Here is a 25409-nt window from a genome sequence, read left to right on the forward strand (position 1 = left end):
GGGCGCACGCCACCATGCCTGGCTATTTTTTGTATTTTTAGTAGAGATAGGAGTTCACCATGTTTGCCAGGCTGGTCTCGAACTCCTGACCTCAAGTGATCTGCCCACCCAGGCCTCTTAAAGAACTGGGATTACAGGAGTGAGCCACCATGCCCGGCAGTTTTTATCTTCTTAATGAAGAGAATATTCCTCCTTCACAACCGACCTACACACTCTATCCACATGTACAACAGAATATCCGTATACATTTCTCACTGATAATAGTGAAATTCCCTACTGACAGGGAATGAAGGGAAAAAAAAATCATCTCCTATTTCAAACTGGTACATTCACAATTCTAGATTAAGCTACAATAAAGCTCCAACATGAATTTTTTTTTTCTTTCAGCTCAGAAAGGTCTTATTTGAATTATGTTCAGAAAAGGGGACGGGAAAGGTACTCCCACGACTGTTAATAGACTAGAATCTTCCACTTTCTCCAAGAAGGGATGCGTAAGCAGAAAAATCACAAAGTTCTAACTAAGCACTGAAAAGCTATGGTGTGGGATTTCTAAAACAATTATCAAAGTTGCCTCTAGGACTTCCTGGTTCTTCTCCCAGCCACTTATCAAGTTCAATGTACTCCGCTACTTGAAAACTCATACAGGGAACAAATGGCTCGTATGGATAATTCACTGCTGAGAAACTGTGTATCCGCGGCAAGCATGGCAAGAGCGCTCTTCCAGAGAACTCCATTCAGAGCTGCACTCTCACACACTCCTTCGCCCAGCCCTGTTTTATTTTCTTCAAACACGTTTCATTAAAAACAATAAATAATAATTTTAAAAAAACCCTTTTTTTTTTTTTGACGGGGTCTCGCTCGGTTGCCCAGGCTGGAGAGCAGTGAAGCGATCTCGGCTCACTGCAACCTCCGCCTTCCAGGTTCAAGCAATCCTCCCACCTCCGCCTCCTGAGTAGCTGGGATTACAGGCGCGCACCACCACGCCCGGCTAATTTTTGTATTGTTAGCAGAGACGGGGTTTCACCATGTTGCTCAGGCTGGTCTCGAACTCCTGACCTCGTGATCCACCCGCCTGGGCCTCCCAAAGTGCTGGGATTACAGGCGTGAGCCACCCAGCCGGGCCTCACAATGCCTTTCTTATTCATCACTCACTACACTCCCTCCTAACTGTACATTCTGAGAGCGCGCGGACCTTTCCATCTGTATCTCCAGCGCTCGGCGCTCAAAAAATGTACTGAATAAATGAAACCGTGAGCCCTCATCAAAGTCTGGACCAAAGAGTCCCTCTTCTGTTTCTTACAAACTTCTGTCTCCTAAACACTCTTCTTCAACTAGTAGCAGAATTTTGCCTCCAAAAAAACAAAAACAAAAACAAAAAAACAACACATCTTGACCTCTTGAAGAAAACTCCCGATCTAATCTTGTTCAGAAAAGGGGACGGGAAAGGAGAAAGGCTTAAGAGAATACTGTAGAGGAAAGCCCGGGAGGAGAATTAACGTGAGCCTGAACAGGCTGAGTTAGGTTACGCCAAGGTGGGAAAAGGCTGGGCGAGGGAGGCAGGGAAGCCTGGAACCCTGGGGACCGCGGTCTCCCTGGTGAAGCCAGAGTCTACACTCCCAGAGAGGCCCACCCCGACGAGACGGCCTGGGGAGGTTAGGAGCTCCCCCGGGAGGATGAAGCCGCAGCCCCCGCCCGGCCCGGGAGAGCGCGGCGGGCTGCGCTTTGGAAAGGCCGCGGAGCGCCGGGCCCTGCAGGCCGCCCGGGGACTCACTCACCTGGCCCACTTGCTCCGTGGCATCGGCCAGGATGCCATAATTGCGGTAAAGCTCCTCTACCGTCGGCATGGTGAGCGACAAGCCCAGGGCCCGCTTCCGCTATCCTAGTCCTCACCGGCGCCACCGCCGCCTCGGAACTTCTCCAACCCCACTACCTGCACTATTACACCTCCAGCTGCCGCCAGTGCCGCCGCCAGTCACCGCTCACAGCGCGGCTCCGCCCCCGACGTCTACGTAAAGACGCGCACGTCGGGAGCGGCCTTCAGTAGACTCCAATGCGCCTCCGCGATTTTTGTCGCCCTCTAGAGCTTGGAGGAGCAAAAAGCGGCAAGGATGATTGGATTATCTCACGCCTTTTTGAAAGCTTGAACCTGACTGGAGGCTCTCGATGGGAGGGGTGGGGGTGGGCGGGGAGATTAATACAAAGATAATCGCGTTTCTGCCCTTAGAGGATCTTACATATGAGAAGTCACAAACGGTTTCCTCCTGATTCAAGGAAGGTAATATTAATCAGTGGCAATAGAGGGTAGTGGGTCCGGTGGGAAGCAAAAAGCATTCCTATGCCATTTAAAAACCCTCTGTGTCCACCACGCTAATCAAGTGTGGGGTCAAATTCGGCCTGCTGGAAGAATTTGCATATCTTTGCTGCCAGTGTAAAGAATTGGGGCCACCTGATTATGTATAGTATCCAAGAGAGTAATAAATAAATGAAATCACGTACGCTTACTGATAAGAATTTCTAAGATACAAGTTTAGATGAAATTTTATATATATATTATATAATTATCATGTCTATATATAGCTGGGCGCTGTGGTTCGCACCTGTAATCCCAGCACTTTGGAAAGCTGAGGTGGGTGGATCACTTGAGGTCAAGAGTTCAAGATCAGCCTGGCCAACATGGTGAAACCTGGTGTCTACTAAAAATACAAAAATTAGCCAGGCATGGTGGCACGCACCTGTAGTCCCAGCTACTTGGGAGACTGAGGCAGGAGAATTATTTGAACCTAGGAGGCAGAGGTTGCAGTGAGCCCAGATCATGCCACTGCACTCCAGCCTGGGCCACAGAGCAAAACTCTATCTCAGAAAAAGAAAAAAAAGTTAAAAAGCAGGTATAAGATGATCCCATTAGGTAAAACATACAAAGCATACAAAACAAAGTTATGTGTGTATGTGTAAAAGGATGTTAAAGGATGTTAAAATTTCAAGATTGAAACATCAAACTCTAATACACTGTAAATTTCAAAGCCAGATCCACTTGTACAGAATATACACAGGAAATGATTACAAAAGAACTCACTGGCTCTTGTACTTCTCAGTTAGATTGAGGATAAATTTCCAACCCTAAAAAGGATTAGAGCTGAGTGTGATAGCCAACAGTCCCAGCTATGTGGGAAGCTAAGTGAGGAGAATCACTTGGGCCCAGGAGTTCAAGTCCAGCCTGGGCAACATAACAAGACCCCTGTCTAAAAATAAGAAATCAAGTGTAAAATTCAATGTTAAAAAAATTACAATTTGGACTTTCATGGAGAAACAGAAAAAGAATTAGGGAATGAAATGAGAGCAATTGGTGATAAGATTTTTTTATTTTTATGTTTTAGAGAAAGATGTTCTTGTGAGTACATTGAGGGCAATTTCTATCCCCTTCCCTCAAGCGTGGGGCCATTTTGAGGAGCCTGAAATATGGTCCCAGGTGGTTGAGAGACACAAAGGACTGGACATGCCTGATAAGCTCAGGTTACCCGTGGCTGCAGAGTGGAGGTGGCCATGTTGGGATCTACTGTGTTCTCAGATTTTGCTGGAGCGAGGGGATGGGAGTGATTCCCTTATAGCAGAGATGAGTCCTATAAAAGAGGAAGAGATTCTGGATTCATTTTGAGTCCTTCTGCCTGAGAGTAAGAACGCCCACACGGCAAGAGTCAATGGCAGCAGAAAGAGAGTGGTGACTGCGAGCAGCACATCAACACCTCACGGGGTCACCGTTGGGAGTGGCCTCTAAAGGCCCTTGGAGTGGCCACAGGACAGACCTGGTCTCTATCAGACCAGAGAGAGCCTATGGTACTGCACCGTCCAGACCTTTGCGAGGTTCTACTCTTCCTTTCTTCTCATGTTCCCCTCTCGGTGCATTTGCGCAGGAGGGGTCAGAAGCTGCCCACCAAACTGAGTGGAGGATATAGAGAAGAAAGGCAAGATGGGGAGCAACCTCAGCTGGAGAAGAGAACAAGATCTGGTTGGAAATTAAGTTTGGATTCACATGTTGAAATGGATGTTTTAATTTCTGAAGCAGAAAAGGCTGGTTCTGCCAGAATTTCTCTCTAGGGCTGGAATGAGATGACCCTACCTGCTATGTCTGAATGATTGTGTCCCCTCAAATTCATATGTTGAAACCCACCCCCCAAAATGATACTATTAAAAGGTGGGGCCTTTGACAGATGATTATGTCCTGAAGGCTCTGCTCCCACTAATGAGATTAGTGCCCTTATACAAGAGGCTTGAAAGAGCATGTTTGCCCCTTCTATCACCCTGTGAGGACACACAGAAGGCACAATCCATAAAGAACAGGCCTTCATCAGACACCAGATCCTGCTGGTGCCTTGATCTTGGACTTCCCAACTTCCACAACTGAGGCAATAAATTTCTGTTGTTTATAGATTATCCTTTCTAAGGTATTTTGTTATAGTAGCATGAATGGACTAAGACACCACCTGAATAAATGTTAAAGAGGTGGTGGAAGACAATAAGAAAGCTGTATATATATATGTGTGTGTGTGTGTGTATTTATATATATAGCTATATATAGCTTTATTATTCTCATATGTTTTTATATATTATAGTTTAATATATAATATATGTATGTATATTTTTAGACATAGTCTGGCTCTGTGGCCCACGCAGGAATGCAGTGGTATGATCTCCGCTCACTTCAACCTCAACCTCCTGAGCTCAAACCATCCTCCCACCTCAGCCTCCCAAGTAGCTGAGACTGCAGGCGCATGCCACCACACCTGGCTAACATTTGTAGTTTTAGTAGAGACAGGGTTTTGCCATGTTGCCCAGGCTGGTCTCAAACTCCCGAACTCAAGCGATCCGCCTGCCTCGGCCTCCCAAAGTGCTAGGATTACAGGCATGAGCCACTGTGCCCAGCCAATAAAGCTGTATTTTGATCACATCCTTCAAGTTAAGTATTTGATGTAGTGATACCTACATGTTTAAACATAGGAAAAGCAATCTGGGGCAGGAAATAAAGCGGTGTTTGCTTGGGGGACCTTTGCTTTGGCTTAATGTTTTAATTCATTACAATAAGTATGCCAATATATACACATAATATATTTTATGTATCCATTTTTACAAACAAATTTAAGAAGAGGAAAAAAACTCAACTTGTGTTTCTATGTTCTAAAATATAGCTATTCATACAAACTCCTTTAAAACTGACCCTTGACGGCCAGGTGCGGTGGCTTACACCTGTAATCCCAGCACTTTGGGAGGCCAAGGTGGGAGGATCATTTGAGGTCAGGAGTTTGAAACCAGCCTGGTCAACATGGCAAAACCCTGTCTCTACTAAAAATACAAAAATTAACTGGGCGTGGTGGCAGACGCCTGTAATCCCAGCCACTCGGGAGGCTGAAGCAGGAGAATCGCTTGAACCTGGGAGACAGAGATTGCAGTGAGCCGAGGTGGTGCCACTGCACTCCAGTCTGGGTGACAGAGTGAGACTCTGTCTCAAAAAACAAAAACAACCACCAAACAAACAGAAAAAAATCCTCACCCTTGTCTAAGTTGCCAGGCAGTTTCATTCAACACCGCTCTTCCTGATGCAGTCTATTACTTAGCCACGTTCATCAGGCTTGTGAATGCTTCTTGGTCTTCTTTTTCCTCTGTAACAGTCCTGGGGTTTGCTTTAAATCGTTTCCTATTTTTCTCTATTTCTAGCTGGTCACTTAAGCTAATGGGTTTTGATTGGTCCTAATGATGATAATGATGACAACATCGATGATGATGCTAATGGTAATGATATTGGGAGTCATCCCAATAATAACCAGCATATATTAAGTGATGGCAGAGTTCTGAGCACTTCATGTGAATCAATTCTCAAAAACTCTATGGGCTAGGACATACTATTCTCATCTTCACTTTACAAATGAGAAAATAGACATCAACTAACTAGTACCATGTTCCTTAACTCAGATGAGTTTTGAGTCCTGGTGTGTTCAGAATTGGTTCCTTCTGTTGGGTTCTTGGTCTCGCTGACTCCAAGAATGAAGCCACAGACCCTCACAGTGAGTGTTACAGTTCTTAAAGATGGTGTGTCTGGAGTTTGTTCCTTCACATTCCTTTTTCCTTTTGGTGGGTTCATGGTCTCACTGACTTCAGGAGTGAAGCCACAGAGCTTTGCAGTGAGTGTTACAGCTCATAAAGGTAGTGTGGGCCCATAAGTGAGCAGCAGCAAGATTTATTATCAAGAGCAAAAGAACAAAGCTTCCACAGCGTGGAAGGGGACCCAAGCGGTTTGCTGCCACTGGCTCAGGTGGCCAGCTTTTATTCCCCTATTTTGGCCCCACCCACATCCTGCTGATTGGTCCATTTTACAGAGTGCTGATTGGTCCATTTTACAGAGTGCTGATTGGTCCGTTTTTACAGAGTACTGATTGGTGCATTTACAAACCTTTAGCTAGATGCAGAGTGCTGATTGGTGTGTTTTTACGGAGTGCTGATTGGTGCATTTACAAACCCTTAGCTAGACACAGAGCACTGATTGGTGCATTTTCACAGAGTGCTGATTGGTGTATTTACAATCCTTTAGCTAGACACAGAGTGCTGATTGGTGCGTTTACAAACCTTTAGCTAGACACAGAGCGCTGATTGGTGCATTTTTACAGAGTGCTGATTGGTGCATTTACAAACCTTTAGCTAGACTCAGAGTGCTGATTGGTGAGTTTACAATCCTTTAGCTAGGCAGAAAAGTTCTCCAAGTCCCCACCCAACACAGAAGCCCAGCCAGCTTCACCTCTCAATCCCCCCTCTAAACAACACACCCCTACTGCTGTTGGGAATTGGGCAATGACCACTCTAGCTTCTTCCTGCTGGCTAGGGGCAAAGAAGGGGCCCTGCAGTTGTAGTGTCCTCCAGAGGGGAACTCTTTAGGCCAGTGAAAGGGCCAGCAGGTTGGTCCAGGTGTCCTCCGTAGAAGTTGTTAGTTGAGTTCATTTGGGGTTCTGTTTGTAAGACCATCTGTAGCTTGATGGCCTTGATTCTAGAGGAAACAAATTTGTCAAGGAGGTTAAAAATAGAGGGCCCTAAGGCGAGTAATAGCAAGATGGCTGTCACAGGACCTAGAAAGGGGAGAAGCCATGTTGCCCAACTCCAGAGGTTGGTATGAGTTTGAAAGGCATTGTCTGATTTCAGAAGCCTTTTCCTGTAAATGCTGGGTGGCATCTCGTACTATCCCTGACTGGTTAGTGTGAAAACAACACTCTTCCCCTAAGAGGTGCAGAGTCCTTCTTTCTCAGCAGTGAGGAGGTCTAGGCCTCAGAGGTTTTGGAGATTCACTGCTGCCAAAGAGTCTATTTGGGATTATAGAGTAAGGATAGATTTTGTTATTTCTTGCAAACTATCTGAGAAATCCTTTGAGAGTATGTGGCAGTAGGATAATGAATAGATAAACTGGCTATTCTGGTTCCTGTAGCAGTAGCCATTCCTAACCCTATAAGTAGGGGTATTACTTGTGTGGCTCTGCACTGATGGACTTGAGCTTTGAGGGGTACTGATAGGGTCTGATTTCCTGGGGCAATGTTAATGTTGGGACTTAGAAAGACTATGGTGCAGGTGCCTGTCCAGTTAGTGGGGAGGCAGATACAGGTCGACATTCCACATAAGAAGAATATACCTTGGCTGGGTAGACAGAACTGGTTGTGTATGTCAAAAAGGTGAGTGAGTTTGTTGTTTTCATTTTCCCATACTCCTAGAGTACTTGCCAAGGTAGCTCCAGTGAGCAGCTGGAAAGGGGTGTTGGGAGCAAACTGAGTGGCTCCCTGTGTTCTATTTTCCCATTGGAAGATAAAACCATTTTGTATCTACTAGGAACCATTTGAGAGAGTGATTAAAAGAGGGGATGAGAAGGCTTTCACTAGTGATGGGGACGCTGCTGCAGGGAGTCCAGGGGTGGATGGTCATGCAGGTAGTATGTTTGCCATTACAAAACCTGGACTGTTTGTTAAGCAGGGAGGAGGTGATGATTTTTTGGGGCCCTGAGAAGTGGACAAGACATCTGAATGGAGCTGTTTGGGTGACTCGGAAGTTACCATGATCAGTTGGGGCTTGAAGTTGTAGGGTGTAATTACACTGATGGGTAGTAGGTGCCCCAGGGGCAGGCCTGATAACAGATTGTGTTGGATGCATAAAGGGGCTTGAAAAGTTAAGATGGTATTCATAGTTACAGGGCTGTGTGTGGGCTTTTCATTGCTTATGTATTAGGTGAGGTTGGAAATGTAAGAATGCAAAAGTTGGATTGCACGTCCTGTTACGGTATTCTTGGTCCTATCAGAGATGGGGAAGTCAGCTAATGATTGCAGATTTAGAAGTCAGAAAGGGTCTTTTCCTTCATAACGAGGGTGGTAGGTTAAGTTGGTAAGGACCCAGTATTTTTTGCGGGAATGGGAGTGGCAACGTAAGCAGAAGTTGATAGAGAGATACAAAGCCAACAGTCATTTGTCAGGGAAGGATTGGACTGCTTGAACAGAGAGTGGGTTAAGTTGAGAGTCTTGTAGAGGTCATTAGGAGCTAGTGGAAGGAGAGGGATGATTGTATGAGGTATCCAAGGAAGCAGGAGGAATAGATAGGCAAAGAGTAAAGAGGAAGGTAAAGAGTGTGCTCTGGAAGACGAGATCATCTTATCCAGTCTGAGTTAAAGGTAGGAGTAAATTGCTGTCAGAAGGAAGGGAGATAGAAAGAAGGTTGATGTGACTAGGATTTTTGTCCCGACAGGAGCTACAGTATATAGTCCTATCGCAAAGAGTATGGTTAGTATGCTGCTTAATAATAAGATGAAATAGTAAAAGGATTCCATTGAAGGGGCAAGGAGAGGTGTTAAAGATAAAGATTATGTAGGTTTTCACTGATCTTTTTTAAGGAGGATGGGTTTTTCTTCAGGATCAGTGGTAGGAGCCTTTTTAGTCTGGAATGTTTCCTTCTGAAATAGGAGATGCAAGTCCTCCAATGGTTCGCAGGTGTATCGAGGCTGGTCTGCCTGATCTTGGGACTCCTGAGCTGACGGTCCTGCAGGTTCCTCAGGGGGTGTCCAAAATTTAACTTGTGTGTGGTGAATCCAAGATTCCACTCCTGCCACCTTAACTGCAGTGGGGATAGAGGATTACCGAGTACAGTACTTCCCACAAAGAGTCCATACATGGGGAGGTAGAGGGGAGAGATTTGACCAACACTAGATCTTCTGGTTGAAACAACTCTTTCCCTTTTCTCTGTGACAGCCTTCAGGTAGGCTTTTAAGGTTTTGTTGATATTTTGCCAAAGAAGTTATATGTTTGACCAAGTTGGCCATTTCCTGATCAAGTAGGCGGTCATTTGTGAGAAAAGGTTGTCCATACAGCATTTCATATGGACTGAGCCCCATTTTGTGAGGAGAATTTTGGGTTCTCAACAAGGCCATGGGCAAAAGAGTAGGCCAGGGGAGATGAGTTTCTTGTGTTAGTTTCCTTAAGTGCCTCTTGAGTGTTTCATTTGCCTTCTCGACCTTCCCTGAGGATCGTGGCCTTTGGGCACAGTGAAGATAATATTGTATTCCTAGCACCCTGGAAATTCCCTGAGTTATTGTGGCTTTAAAAGCCAGACAATTGTCACTCTGTAAGCTCTGGGGAAGCCAAAATCTAGTAATTATTTCATGAATTAGGACTTTAATCACTTCCTGAGCCTTCTCTTGCAGGGGAAAACTTCTATCCAATCTGTAAAGGTATCAACACAGACCAACAAGTATTGAAATCCCTTTGACTTAGGCATATGGGTGAAGTCTAACTGCCAGTCCTCTCCAGGATAGTGACCTATTCTTTGTTTCCCCAAAGGGGCCTTATGATGGACCAAGGGATTATTCCTTTGGCACACCTCACAGACTTTGACTACCTGTCGGATGGCCCAGAGGAGATTTGGCCCTGTAGATAGGGACTTGACCATTTCATGAGTGTTTTCAATACCCATATGAAAAGTTTGATGCAGGGTTTTAAGTATTTTCCACTGGCTTGCTTCAGGTGTAAGTACCTTTCCTTCTTCTGTCATTAACACCCTGAGGCAAGAAAACTATGCCCCCATAAAAGTTCCCATTCTGTTTCAGCTGCGGAATACTGGGGCTTAATCTCTTGGAGTGGTTTGTTGCATACCAAGGGTCTTTCCGTAGGCATTTCTAATGGCAGGTTCTGCCTGGCAGCAATTTTGGCCTCAGCATCTGCCTGAGAGTTTCCTTCGGCCTTTTCTCCTTCACCTTTCTGATGGCTTTGGCAGTGTAAGACTGGCACCTCCTTGAGTTTTTGCGTGCAATAACTCCATAATTTCCTTGTGGTATTTAATGGGGGTTCCCCCAGAGATTAGGGACTCACTTTCTTTCCATATTGCAGCATGGGCATATAGGATTAGGTAAGCATACTTGCTATCTGTATACACATTTATTCTTTTTCCCTTTCCAAATTCTAAGGCTTGGGTAAGTGCCACTAGTTCTGTCAAGATCTTGCACTAGTCTCCACTGAGCGTTTGGTTTTTGTACTCCTAGAATTGGGGTGTTGCAGGGACTGCTGCATTTCCTTACTAAGCCTTGAGTTTTTAAATGTTTAACACTATCCTGTAATCCTTTATGAGCTTCAGGCCTTAAGGGATATTGCCTTTGATAAGGAAAAGTGGTGGGATCTTTTAGCCTGATTTGGACTGGGCAGGCATTTTTTGCCCTTCCAAATTGTCCCCCCAATGTCCAGACTTCAGGGTTGATTCCCTCCTCAAGTAGGGGACAACAAATGGGTAACTTGTTCCCCATATTCATGTAGCTAATAGCTCCAGCTTTGGCTAATATATCCCTCCCTAATAAGGGTGTGGGACTTTCAGGCATAACAAGAAAGGCATGTGAAAAGAGCAAAGTCTCCCAATTACAACTGAGGAAGTGGGAGAAATACCTGGTTACAGGCTGTCCCAGGATTCCTTGGATGGTAGCAGACCTTGAGGACAGTCATCCGGAACAGGAGATTAACACTGAGAAGGCCGCGCCAGTGTCCAGGGGGAAGTCAATTTCCTGGCCCCCAATGGTTAAACGTACCTGGGGCTCAGTGAGGGTGATGACATGAGCTGGTGCTTGCCCCAGGCACCCTCAGTCCTGTTGTTGGATTATCTGGTTGGGGTCTTCTGGCCAACTGAACCGTTGCACTCTGGGGCAGCGCGCCTTCCAGCAATTGCCTCAGCATAGCAGACATGGACAAGGGGGTGGCTTGTTTCTCGTTGGACAATCTTTTCTAAATTGTCCTTGTAAACCACACTGATAACAAGCCTACCAGGTGATTGGCCTGCTCCATTTTCTGTCCTGTCTGAACTACCAAGGTTTGTTTGTCTGAGGGCCATGACTAAGGCTGCGGCCTTTCTCTGATCTTGTTTTTCCTTTTGGGCCTGTTCCTCTTGGTCCCTGTTATAGAACAACGAGGTTGCCAGGTTTAATAACGCCTCCAGATCTTGTTCAGGGCCCAGGGCTTGCTTTTGGAGCTTTCTCCTGATATCTGTGGCTGATTGGGTAATAAACATATCTTTTAGGATGAATTTACCCTCTAGTGTGGCACGTGACAGGGGAATATATTTTCTTAAGGCCTCCTGTAGCCACTTGAGGAAGGCAGAAGAATTTTTTTCCTTTCCCTGAGTTATGGTAGACATAATTGAATCATTCATGGGCTTTTTCCTAATTCTCCTTAGTCCTTCTAGAACACAGGTCGACAAATGTTTATGACTCCAGTCCCCATGATCTGAATCAAGGTCCCAGTAGGGATCCATACTGGGGATGGCTTGCTGACCGATGGGGAATTTGTCCCTTTCCTTAGCTGTCATTCTATCATTTACTTGACTAAGATACCAGGTATCTCCAAACTCTTGGGCTGCAGCTAAAGCCTTATTCTTTTCATTAAAGGCCAGGGTTTGATCTAAGGATAGCATGGCATCTCTCCAAGTGAGATCAAAGGTTTGCCCTAGACCCTGTAGGATATCTATGTACCTATCAGGATCATCTGAAAATTTCCCCAGGTCTGCCTTGATCTGCTTTAAATCAGAGAAGGAGAAGGGGACATGTAGCTGGGTTGGGCCAAATTCCTCTCCCCCTACAGCTTGAAGGGGACATAACCAATAGCCCAGGGGGTTTTGTGGTCCTTTGGAGATCTCTTTGCTTATTTCCTTCTGGGCCGAGGAGATTAGAGGAGGATTACCATTAATAGGAAGGGGAGATATAGGGAGGCTAGGATATGGGGGTAAGCTGAGAGGTCCTCCTGTGGGATGTAAATTGCAAGCTTTGTATAGTTGTGGATTCTCCTTCAATGAAAAGAAAGCTTGGACATAAGGTATTTCACTCCATTTGCCTTCCCTCTTACAGAAAAGGTCAAGCTGCAGGCTAGTATTGTAATTTACCCTTCCCTCAGGTGGCCATTTTTCCCCATCAGAGAGAGAATATTAGGGCAAAGCTGTAGTGCAGAAAAAAACAAGCTGCCTCTTCTTCAGGGTTTGTCAAATTGGTACCAATGGCTTAGGATGCATTTCAAGGGTGAGCCTCTTGATGCCTGAGGGTTTCCCATCTGAAACACAAAACCACTCACGGTTTTGGTTTGTTTCTCCCCCTGCCCAAGAACCCTCAATGGTCCCTGGACCCTGCTGATTGGAATAGTTGCGCTCACTGATGCAGCAGCAGAAACACCTCTTGTCCAAGAACCTGCAAGGGTCCCTGGACCCTGCTGATTGGAATAGTTGCGCTCACTGACACAGCAGCAGAAACACTAATTTTTCTCCTAGACCACAAGGAGGACTGAGGAAGGTCGGATTTAGTGGCCCTTACCGATGCATTCTCAAAAACCTGCACCCTTGCCTGTCCTCCTAGACCACAAAAAGGACTGAGAAAAATCGGATCTAGTGGCCCTTATCGGCACATTCTTGAAAACCTGTTAGAGTCCTACACATTCTCTTGTTAGTATTGGGACTTCACTTGTGTCCTATAAAGATGTTATGCCCCAAAAATGAAGTGGAGGGCCATGCCCTGAGGGAGGGGAGGGATCTCCAGAGTTGGAAGAGTGATGCCTTTCGTCCTCACTTGAATAGGAAGGTTCTGAGGCTTCCCATATCCTAGCTTCAGGAACAGCTTTTATTAGGCCTGCTAGTCTGAGGAGGGATCCTAAAATTCTGGATAGTCCCCTGCTGCCAATGGGGCTTTGGGCAAAAATTATGTCTTTCTGATTGGTGAGCCTGGGTGCCTAAAGAAGGGAAAAGGGTCCTGAAGTTTATACTAGAAATCATTCTTATAGGAGAAACTAGAAAAGCACCAGAGACAGGGAGTGGTTTTTAGAGGTGGGACTAGCCTCTGAGAAGAGAGGCGGGATGGTTTGTCTGACAGGCATTAGGACCCAGGAGGCAAGGGGTCAGGATAGATAGGATAGATGGGTGAGTCTCGCTTGGGCAACATGACTTTGAGAGTTCTGCTCATGGCCTCAGGGTCAACCAACTGTTGTCAGGACCCCAGAGCTGAATGGCTTTCCTCTCTGTTGACCCTCGGCTCCGCCCTGAAGTACAGGAAAAGCAGAAGCTGCTTCCAGGCAAACCAATGCTCCCAACTCTGAAGAGTCGGGGGTTGTTAGAGAACCCTTTCCCAGAAAGTCTGACACCCATGTCTTTAGTTCAGTGGTCACCACTAGTCGCTTTTAACTGGCCGACAGGTGCCTAGTATTTAGTCCCCGAATTCTAAGGAAAAACAGGACAGAATAGCAAACGAAAGGGGTCTGATGGAACTCACTGCTTGGCAATAGGTGATAGTCTCTTCATGGTCACCAAAATGTGTCCAGAATTGGTTCCTTCCGGTGGGTTCTTGGTCCTGCTGACTTCAAGAATGAAGCCACAGACCCTCGCGGTGAGTGTTACAGTTCTTAAAGATGGTGGGGTCCGGAGTTTTTTCCTTCCAATGTTCAGATGTATCTGGAGTTTCTTCCTTCTGATGGGTTTGTGGTCTCGCTGACTTCCGGAGTGAAGCCACAGAGCTTCGCAGTGAGTGTTACAGCTCATAAAGGTAGTGTGGACCCAAAGAGTGAGCAGCAGCAAGATTTATTGTCAAGAGTGAAAGAACAAAGCTTCCACAACGTGGAAGGGGACCCAAGTGGTTTGCTGCTGCTGGCTTAGGTGGCCAGCTTTTATTCCCTTATTTGGCCCCACCCACGTCCTGCTGATTGGTCCATTTTACAGAGCGCTGATTGGTCCATTTTATAGAGTGCTGATTGGTGCATTTACCAACCTTTAGCTAGACACAGAGTGCTGACTGGTGTGTTTCTACAGAGTGCTGATAGGTGCGTTTACAATCCCTTAGCTAGACACAGAGTGCTGATTGGTGCAGTTACCAACCTTTAGCTAGACACAGAGTGCTGATAGGTGCGTTTACAATCCCTTAGCTAGACACAGAGTGCTGATTGGTGCAGTTACCAACCTTTAGCTAGACACAGAGTGCTGATTGGTGCGTTTTTACAGAGTGCTGATGGGTGTGTTTACAAACCTTTAGCTAGACACAGCACGCTGATTGGTGCGTTTACAATCCTTTAACTAGACAGAAAAGTTTTCCAAGTCCCCACCCTACCCAGAAGCCCAGCCGGCTTCACCTCTCACTGGCAGCCTAATTCCAAAGCCCACGGGTTTTTTTTGTTTGTTTGTTTTTGTTGAGACAGGGTCTCCCTCTGTGACCCAGGCTAGAATGCAGCGGTGCGATCATGGCTCACTACAACCTCAATCTTCCAGGCGCAAGCCATCTTCCCAACTTGGCCTTTCTTTCTTTCTTTCTCTCTTTCTTTCTTTCTGTCTGTCTGTCTTTCTGTCTGTCTCTCTCTCTCTCTCTCCCTCCTTCCCTCTCTCTCTCTCTCTCTCTCTCCTTCCTACCTCCTACCTCCCTTCCTTCCTTCTTTCTTTCTTTCCTTTTTTTGATGGAGTTTCGCTGTATCACCAGGCTGGAGTGCAGTGGCACAATCTCAGTTCATTGCAACTTCCATCTCCCAGGTTCAAGCGATTCTCCTGCCTTAGCTTCCTGAGTAGCTGGGACTACAGGTGCACGCCATCATGCCCAGCTAGTTTTTTTTGGTTGTTGTTGTTGTTGTTTGTTTGTTTGAGATGGAGTCTTGCTCTGTCACCCAGGCTGGAGTTCAGTGGCATCTTCTCGGCTCACTGCAGGCTCCACCTCCCGGGTTCATGCCATCCTCCTGCCTCAGCCACCACCACGTCCGGCTAATTTTTTGTATTTTTTAGTAGAGATGGGGTTTCACCATGTTAGCCAGGATGGTCTGATCTCCTGACCTTATGATCAGCCCGCCTCAGCCTCCCAAAGTGCTGGGACTACAGGCGTGAGCCACCGTGCCCGGGCCCTGCTAGTTTTTGTATTTTTAGTAGAGATGGGGTTTCACCATGTTGGCCAGGATGATTTCGATCTCTTGACCTCGTGAACCAGCCGCCTCGAGCTCCCAAAGTGCTGGGATTACAGGCATGCACCACCATGCCCAGCTAATTCTGTATTTTTAGTAGAGATGGGGTTTCTCCGTGTTGGTAGGCTGGTCTCAAACTCCTGACCTCAGGTGATCTGCCAGCCTCAGCCTCCTAAAGTGCTGAGATTACAGGTGTGAGCCACCGCTCCCAGCTGGCTCTTCCCTCTTAAATGGGATTAAGGCCTTTATAAAAGGGGCTTCACACACCATTTGGCCCTAGTTTCCCTTCTGTCACTGCAGCCTTAGCCTCCTGGGCTCAAGCAATCCTCCTGCCTCAGCCTCCCAAGTAGCTGGGACTATAGGTGTGTGTCACCATGCCCAGCTAATTTTTAAATTTTTTTTTGTACAGACAGGGTCTCACTATGTTGCCGAGGCTGGTCTTGAACTCCTGGTCTCAAGCATTCCTCCTGCCTGGCCTCCCCAAATGTTGGGATTGCAGGTGCGAGTCACTGTGCCCAGCCCATCTCTTCCTTTTTTTTGCTTCTCTGTGACACTCGAATCTTCCTATTTGGTATTGCAGTTGTTTGTATACAGCTCCACTGGATAATAAAACTTGATCAGGAACTACTTAGTAGATGTTTAATAAGTGTTAAATAAATGAAAGAATAAACTAAAAAATAATAAAAATAATTTGAAGTTTTCCAACAACAGTTTATTATAGTATGACAAAAGCTTCTACCAGCTTCTTGGCAGTAAGATCGTTTTAAACTTTGTTTTCTTTTTATTATTTTATTTTTAGGAAAACTATTCTCCCCTTTTCCTAACTTCCCCTTATCCCACCTACCTAACATCAGTGACTTTTGCCCCAGTATATTGTGGCATTTAGAGTGCTGTGAAATAGATCTTTATCTTTTATTTATCTTTACATTTATTTATTTTGTAACTTTAAAATTGGGTTTGTCTGTTAAATATTAGCTGAAAAGCTTAAAGGACCACCTCCTCCCCTGCCAGTACTTCCAGTATTTTTTTTTTTTTTTTTTTTGAGACACATCTCACTCGGTTGCCCAGGCTGGAATGCAGTGGTGCTATCTTGGCTTAATGCAACCTCTGCCTCCCAAGTTCAAGCTATTCCCATTTCTCAGCCTCCCGAGTAGCTGGGATTACAGGTGTGTGCCACCATGCCCAGCTAATTTTTGTATTTTTAGTAGAGGTGGGGTTTTGTCATGGTGGTCAGGCTGGTCTCAAACTCCTGACCTTTTATTTGGGGAAACATTGGCTGCTATATAGAGGTGTGACATTTCTGATGGATTTATACCTTTTTTTTTTTTTTTTTTTTTTTGAGATGGAATCTCACTCTGTCCCCCAGGCTGGAGTGCAGTGGCATCATCTCAGCTCACTGCAACCTCCACCTCCCATGTTCAAGCAATTCTTCTGCCTCAGCCTCCTGAGTAGCTGGGATTACAGGCGCATGCCACCATGCCCAACTAATTTTTGTATTTTTAGTAGAGGTGAGGTTTCTCCATGTTGGCCATGCTGGTCTCAAACTCCTGACCTCAGGTGATATGCCCGCCTTGACCTCCCAAAGTTCTGGGATTATAGGTATGAGCCACTGTGCCTGGCCCCTGCCAGTACTTTTATGCCTTATATTTTGGATCCATCTTTTGCCTACATTCTGAGAGCTTTTATTTTAAATTTCCATCTTCCAAGGAGGTCTTTTAAATTCTAACAGAAAAGAGATCATGGCTCTCTGGAAGAAACCAAGAAAGATTTCCAAATTAAGGTCTAACTAGGTCTTAATTCAACTAATGATGATGATCATAGCAGATACACATTAAGTGTTGACCGTGTGCATAATAGCATATGTGTTACAGTAATAGCTAAACCTTGTGGAGTGACTGCTATCTGTCAGGCTTTGTGCTAACTGCTTTCGATGTTTCAGCTCAAATGATATTCACAATAACTTAATGTAAGGTTACGTAACTTTATGTGACCCTGTCTCAGGGGCCACAGAGCTGGTGACTAGAAGTTCTTGGGTTAATATCCAGGTAGTCTGGCTCTGATGGCTGCACCTCTATCTACTAAACTACCTCTTATTTAAATACGTTTATTTCTAAGTCAGGTGTGGAGCCTCCCAGTTCCTTACCAAGACACTTCCATCCTCTAATCCAATTTGGGTCTGGCCAGGGAAGCTTCACGTGATTATGAATAGTATCTACCTCTAGGTTGTTGTGGGGATTAAATGAAATAATACAGGCTAGTGCTTAGGACAATGCCTCCCTCATGGTAAGTGCTCAATGTTCACTTTCCTCCCTCATACCATTTTAGGTCTTATTAATTTATATTTCAAGAATGAATGATCTTTGGTCACTGTCAGTTACTCTTTGGAGATAAATTTGCTCCCTCTGATTGCATCTCAAATATGGGAAACTAGGGTGTATTAGTTTTCTGTGGCTGCCATAACAAATGATCATACATGTGGTGTCTTTAAACCATTTCGTGTTCTCACGGTGCTGTCACAGTTCTGGGGGCCAGAAGTCTGAAATGCAGGTGTTGCTGGCAAGACCACGTTGCTTCCAGAGGCTCTCGGGGAGATTCCGTTTCTTGCCTCTTCCAGGTTCTGGTGGCTGTCAGCATTCCTTGGCTTGTGGTAGTATCACTGTAATCTCTGCATCTGTCTTTACACAGCCTTCTCCTGTGTCTACCGACTGAGGGGCTCCTTGGTCACAACACCTGGGAACCCGACCTGGGTCCCTAAGCACTAACTAGTAGTAGGGTAAACAACTCACTGGAAAAGTTGAATTGTTTGCCTGAAAACAAGCTCTAGACGAACCACCTACTGAAGAACAGCTCACCTCCTGCTGGTCTGCTGCCCATTGCAATGCAGGAGCCCCAGATGTTGCCATTATTGTTCTAGCTACAGAAGAACAGGGGCGAGAGAGAGAGAGAGAGAGAGAGAGAGAGAGAGAGACAGAGACCACTAGCAGTTAAGAGCACTGGATTAGAAGGGTGACAGAGGGGACCAATGAAATATTATCCTTGGGACTTTGAGCAGGTTAATAAAGTACTCCAAACCTCAGTGTTCTCATTTTAAAATGGGAATAATAACAGTGCCATGTCATAGGGCTGTTGTGAGGTTAAAATGAGAGCTCACTGTGCAGAGCCTGTCACATAGAGTCTGCCTAATAATAATGATAGTAAGTATCATGTTTTGAATGTTTTCTCTGATGCGCCCCTGGGTATCCCCACTTTACAGACGAAACAGGTAAGGCTAAGTAAGACCGACAGAGACGACCAGGTGTGGTGGCTCATGCCTGTAGTCTCAACACATTGGAAGGCCAAGGCGGGCAGATTGCTGGAGCCCAGGAGTTTGAGACCAGCCTGGGTAACGTGGTGAAACCCCCATATGCACCTGTAGTCCCAGCTACTCTGGAGGCTGAGGTGAGAGAATCACCTGAGCCAGGAAGGTTGAGGCTGCAGTGAGCCATGATCACGTCACTGCACTACAGCCTGGGTGACAGGAGTAAGGCCCTGCCCCCTGCCTCAAAAAAGAAAAAAAAAATCAAGAGAAGAGAGATTATTAGTGGCAGAAATAATAGTAATTATTATTTGAGACAGAGTTTCACTCTGCTGCCCAGGTAGGAGTGCAGTGGCACGATCTCGGCTCACTGAAACCTCCACCTCCTGGGTTCGAGCAATTCTCCTGCCCCAGCCTCCCGAGTAGCTGGGACTACAGACACGCACCACCACGCCCTGCTAATTTTTGTATTTTTAGTAGAGACGGGGTTTCACTCTGTTGGGCAGACTGGTCTCAAACTCTTGGCCTCAAGTGATCCACCTACCTTGGCCTCTTGAAGTGCTGGGATTATAGGCATGAACGATCATGACCTGCCAAATTATATTATTTTAAATTTTTAATTTTTGTGGGTACATAGTAGGTGTATATATTTATGGGGTACATGAGACGTTCTGATGCCCGCATGTGATGCATAATAGTCATATCAGGAAGAATGGAGTATATCCATCCCCTCAAGCATTTATCCTTTGTGTTACAAACAATCCCAAGTATACTCTTTTAGTTATTTTAAAATGTATAATTGAATTATTATTGACTATAGTCACCCTGTTGTACCATCAAATAACAGGACTTATTCATTCTTTCTTACTATTTTTTTGGTATGCATTAACCACCCCCATCTTCTCTCCCCCTCCCCGCTACCCTTCCCAACCTCTGCTAACCATTCTTCTACCCCATATCTTTGTGAGTTCAATTGTTTTGATTTTTAGATCCCACAAATAAGTGAGAACAGTGGCAGAAATTATTATTATTAATGCTTTTTGGGCCACTCAGTTAAATATACTCTTTTAGCCTTCTTTCTCTATCTGCAGAGAAGAGTAATTCCTACATTAGTGTACTATGAAGATTTTAAAGGACAAAAGCACTTCGAGGGTGATCAGCTTGTTTTATTTTTAACAATGTTGGCTCACATTTACTTAAACATATTAACAGCTGGCATCACTCATTTCATGCTTTTGAAAAAGCCTTACATGTGTAGGGCCACTTTGTTTTGCAAAATGCTTAAAGCTCAGGAAATTTGCTCTGGATTTCTTAAATAGCTAGGGAGTTTGGAAGGCAGGAAGGAAATAATTGAGAATTTCTCCTTGAGCTGAAGAAAGTCCACTTTGTCTGAGTTATGGCATCTTCTTCAAAAGGCATTTTATATAGTGCAAAGTGTTTCATATAGTCCACTATTGATCATCGGGACATTTAGCTGTTTGGGAATTACCAGTAAAAAAAAAGTGCAGTGGAGGCTGGGGCTGGTCTCACCTTCCTAGCATGGATTGATTACCAATCTTTAGGGTCTCGGGGATGGAGAGAACCTGAAGGAGGAAGGGAGAGCAGTTGAGATGATGCAGCAGCTACTACTGATAACAATGGTAACAATTATCGAGTGCTTTTCGTATGCTGTGCAGCTCCATGCTAAGTGCTTTCCTTGTGGGATCTGCCCCTCTCTCCAGGTTTGGGAAGTACAGATTTAATTCTGCACTATAGCAGAGAGATCCTTAGGTCATATAAGTTGCCCGAGTTTATTTAGGTTTATTAATTGGTGATAGAAGCAAGATTTGAACTCAGATCCTTTTGACTTCAAAGCCTAAGCTCTTAGATTCTTCTTCTTTTTTTCTTTTTCTTTTTCTTTTCTTTTTTCTTTTTTTTTTTTGAGACGGAGTCTTTCTCTGTTGCCCAGGCTGCAGTGCAGAGGCCTGATCTCGGCTCACTGCAACCTCTGCCTCCTGGGTTCAAGTGATTCTCCAGCCTCAGCCTCCCAAGTAGCTGGGATTACAGGCACCTGCCACCACGCCTGGCTAATTTTTGTATTTTTAGTAGAGATGGGGTTTCACCATGTTGGCCAGGCTGGTCTCAAACTCCTGACCTCAGGTGATCCACCCTCCTCGACCTCCCAGGTTGCTGGGATTGCAGGCATGAGCCACCGTGCCTGGCCTTCTTTTTTGTTTTTTGTTTTTAGAGACAGAGTCTTGCTCACCCAGGCTGGAGTGCATGGCACGATCTTGGCTCACTGCAGCCTCGACCTCCTGGGTTCAAACGATTCTCTTGCCTTAGCCTCCCATGTAGCTGGGACCACAGGCACGCACCACCACTCCCGACTAATTTTTTAAAAAGTTTTCTCTAGAGGTAAGGTCTTTCTTTGTTGCCCAGGCTAGTCTCAAACTCTTGAGCTCAAGGGATCCTCTCCCCTCGGCCTCCCAAAGTGCTTGTATTATAGGTGTGAGCCACCTTGCCCAGTCTAGCTCTTAGATTCCACAGCTTTACATCTTTTCCCACTATCCTGCACTATAGCAACTAACTGGAGCTGGAGAAAATTCTTTCCTCTCTTTGTTTTCCCTTCCTGGAGAATGAGCAGATTCTGTACATCTTTATTCCTTCCATGTTCCTCGTTCATTAATCAATACAGATAGCAAATACCTGCTGCATGCAAAGGGACATCAGTTGGTACAATTTTGTTCAGCAAGGCAGAATGGTCCCAGAATCAATTCCCAAATATGAAATGGAAGAGACATTGTGGCTGGCTGCGGTGGTTCGTTCCTATAATCCCAGCACTTTGGGAGGCCTAGGCAGGCAGATCACCTGAGGTCAGGAGTTTGAGACAAGCATGGCCAACATGGTAAAACCCTGTCTCTACTAATAATACAAAAATTAGCCAGGCATGGTGGTGGGCACCTGTTGTCCCAGCTACTTGGGAGGCTGAGGCTGGAGAATCACTTGAACCTGGGAGGCAGAGGTTGCAGTGAGTTGAGATTGGGCCACTGCCCTCCAGCCTGGGCTATAGAGTGACTGTCTCAAAAAAAAAAAAAAAAAAAAGATATTTTTAAAAGTATGGGTCATTTTTACATTTTAAAATTAAAAATGTAGTTCTTATTCACTGAAGAAAATTTGAACCCCAAAGAAAAGCACAAAGAAAGAAATAAAAATTACCTACTATCCTATGTTCAGAGACCACAACTTCTGTTAACACTCCAGTATGTTTGCTGAAGAAATGAAAATGCTCTTCCTATTTCTTTTTTTTTTTTCTTTGAGACAGGGTCTTATTCTGTTACCCAGGTTGGAGTAGTTTTTCCTATTTACATATAAAAATATAAATTCTAACTTACAGAAAACATTTAAAATTTTTATTAGGGGTATATCATGTTGTAACATGTTTTTCACTTAAATCAGAAACCTTTTCCTATATTGTTAAATTTTTTTAAATGTTTTTCCCTTTTATTGATATATTATAATTTACGTATTGATGGTGTACATTAATTTACATATTGATGGTGTACATGTGTTTGTTACATGCAAAGAATGTGTAATGATCAAGTTAGAGTAATTGAGGTATCCGTCACTTTGAGTGTTTATCATTTTTATATGTTGGTATCATTTCAAGACCTCTCTTCTAGTTACTTTGAAATATACATAATATGGTTGCTAAGTATAGTCACCCTAGTCTGTTATTAAATATTAGAACTTATTTCTTCTATCCAACCGTATGTTTGCTCCCATAACCAACTACTCTTCTCTCCCTGCCCCCACCCCCACACCATTCCCAGTCTCTGGCATTTTTCCTTCTATTCTTTATCTCTATAAGACCTCTATTAGATCAAGTTTTTTAACTCCCACATATGAGTGAGAACATGTGGTATTTGTCTTTTGGTGCCTGCTTTATTTCACTTAACATAATGACCTCCAGTTCCATCCGTATTGCTGCAAATTATATGATTTCATTCTATTTTTAATGCCTGAATAGTATTCGCTTGTGTATATGTGCCACATTTTAAAAAATCCATTCATTTGTTGATGGGCACTTAGGTCGATCCCATATCTTTGCTATTGTAATAGTGCTGCAATAAATATGCAAGTGCTGGTGTTTCTTTGATATACTGATTTCTTTTCTTTTGGGTAGATACCCAGTAGTGGGATTGCTGGGTCATATGGTAGTTCTAATTTTAGTTTTCTGAGAACTCATACCGTTTTCCATAGGGGTTATAATAATTTACATTCCCAGCAACAGTGCATAAGGAATCCCTTTTCTTCACATCCTTACGAGCATCTGTTTTTTTGCCTTTTTAATAGTAACCAATTATAACTGAGGTGAGATGATAGGTTATTGTGGTTTTGATATTCATTTCTCAAATGATGTTGAACTTTTTCATAGACCTGTTGTCCATTTGTATGTCTTCTTTTGGGAAATGTCTATTCATGCCCTTTGCCTACTTCTTTATGGGATTGTGTGTTTTTTTAACTGTTGAGATGGTTGAATTCCTTGTATATTCTGGATATTAGTCTCCTGTTGGATAAGTAATTTGTAAATACTTTCTCCCATTCAAAAGGTTGTCTCTTCACTCTGATGATTGTCTGTTTTGCTGTGCAGAAGCTTTTTAGTGTAATATAGTCCAATTTGTCTATTTTTGTTGCCTTTTAAGGTCTTAGCCATAAAATCTCTACCTAGACCATGTCTTGAGGAGTTTTTAAAATATTTTCTTCCATTCGTTTTATAGGTTTGGGTTTCAGGTTTAAGTCCTTAATCCATCTTGAGTGACATTTGTGTATGGTGAAAGATAGGGATCAAGTTTCATTCTCCTGCCTATGGTTAGCCAACTTTTTCAGCACCATTTATGGAAAAGGGTGTCCTTTCCCCAGTGATTGTTATTGGCAGCTTTGTTGAACATGAGTTCGCTGCAAATATGTGGATTCATTTTTGGCTTCTGTATTCTGTTCTGTCGGTCTATGTGTCTATTTGTATACCAATATCATACTGTTTTGGTTACTGGAGCTTTGTAATACATTCTGAGGTCAGGTAGTGTGACGCCTCCAGCTTCATTCTTTTTGCTGAGGATTACTTTGGCTATTCAGGCTCTTTTTTGGTTCCATACGAATTTTAGGATTTGTAAAATATTTCTGTGAAAAATGATGTTGCCATTTTGATAGGGATTGCATTGAATCTGTAGGTTGCTTTGGTCAATATGGTCATTTTAACAATATTAATCCTCCCCTTCCATGAGCATGGGATGTTTCCCCACTTGTTTGTATTGTTTTCAATTCCCTTCGTCAGAGTCTTGTGGTTTTTCTAGTAGAGATCTTTCATCTCCTTGGTTAAATATATTCCTAGGTATTTTTTTTGTTGTTGTTAGCTATTGTAAACGGGATTGCCTTCTTGATTTTTTTGTCTTTTCATTACTGGTGTATAAAATGCTTATGATTTTTGTATGTTCATTTTGTATACTGCAAATTTATTGAATTTATCACTTCTAAAAGTTTTCTGGTGAAGTCTTTTATATTTTTCTAGATAGAAGATCATGTCATCCACAAAAAGAAACAATTTTTTGTTAGTTTGTTTGAGACAGAGTCTTGCTCTGTCACCCAGACTGGAGTGCAGTGGCGCCATCTCAGCTCACTGCAAGCTCTGCCTCCCGGGTTTACACCATTCTCCTGCCTCAGCCTCCTGAGTAGCTGGGACTACAGGCACCCACCACCATGCCTGGCTAATTTTTTGTATTTTTAGTGGAGACGGGGTTTCACCATGTTAGCCAGGATGGTCTCTATCCCCTGACCTTGTGATCCACCAGCGTTAGCCTCCCAAAGTGCTGGGATTACAGGCGAGAGCCACTGTGCCCGGCCAAAAGGGAACAATTTGACTCCCTCTATTCCAATTTGGATGCCTTTTATTTCTTTTTCTTGCCTGATTGCTCTGGCTAGGATTTCCAGTACTATGTGAAATATGAGTGGTCAAAGTAGGTATCCTTGTCTTGTTCCAGTTCTTATGGAAAAGGCTTTCAACAAATTCCCATTAAGTATGTTAGCTGTGGGTTTGTCATATATGTCCTTTACTATTTTAAGGTATGGTCCTTCTATGCCTAGTTTGCTTAGAGTTTTTATCATGAAGAGGTGTTGAATTTTGCCAAATGCTTTTCTGCATTTATTGAGATTATCATGTGTTTTTTGTCCTTTATTTTGTTGATGCAGTGGATTATGTTTATTGATTTGTGTATTTTGAACCATCCTGGCAACCATTATATAAATCCCTCTTGATCATGGGATATGATCTTTTTGACATGTTGGATTTCATTTCTTAGTATTTTGCTGAGGATTTTTGCATTTATATTTGTCAGGGATATTGGGGCTGGTAGTGTTCTCTGTGTGTGTGTGTGTGTGTGTGTGTGTGTGTGTTCTTGTCTGGTTTTGATATCAGGTTAATGCTGGCTTTATAGAATGAGTTAGGGAGCATTCCATCTTTTTGGAATAGTTAAAAAAGAATTGGTACCAGTTCTTTATTGTACATTTGTTAGTATTATACAGTGAACCCATCCACTCCTGGTATTTTCTTTGTGGGGAGACGTTTTATTACTTATTCCATCTTGCTGCTGGTTATTGGTCTGTTCAGGTTTTCTCTTTATTCCTGAGTAAAT

The 25409-nt window shown here is 44.0% G+C and overlaps 1 protein-coding gene across 2 annotated transcripts in view; it reads right to left on the minus strand.

The window, feature by feature from the left end:
• API5 (apoptosis inhibitor 5) overlaps positions 1 to 1986 on the minus strand; it is a 32713-nt gene extending 30727 nt beyond the window's left edge. Inside the window, exon 1 of one of the 2 annotated variants that reach the window (XM_015114255.3) lies at positions 1776 to 1986. In XM_015114255.3, the coding sequence (XP_014969741.1) occupies positions 1776 to 1844 (69 nt within the window). In that variant the 5' untranslated portion in view covers positions 1845 to 1986. 2 annotated transcript variants of the gene reach the window in all.
• Between the last annotated feature and the right edge of the window lie 23423 nt (positions 1987 to 25409).

Source organism: Macaca mulatta, chromosome 14, assembly GCF_049350105.2.
Source record: "Macaca mulatta isolate MMU2019108-1 chromosome 14, T2T-MMU8v2.0, whole genome shotgun sequence".
In the NCBI taxonomy this organism is placed as follows: domain Eukaryota; kingdom Metazoa; phylum Chordata; class Mammalia; order Primates; family Cercopithecidae; genus Macaca; species Macaca mulatta.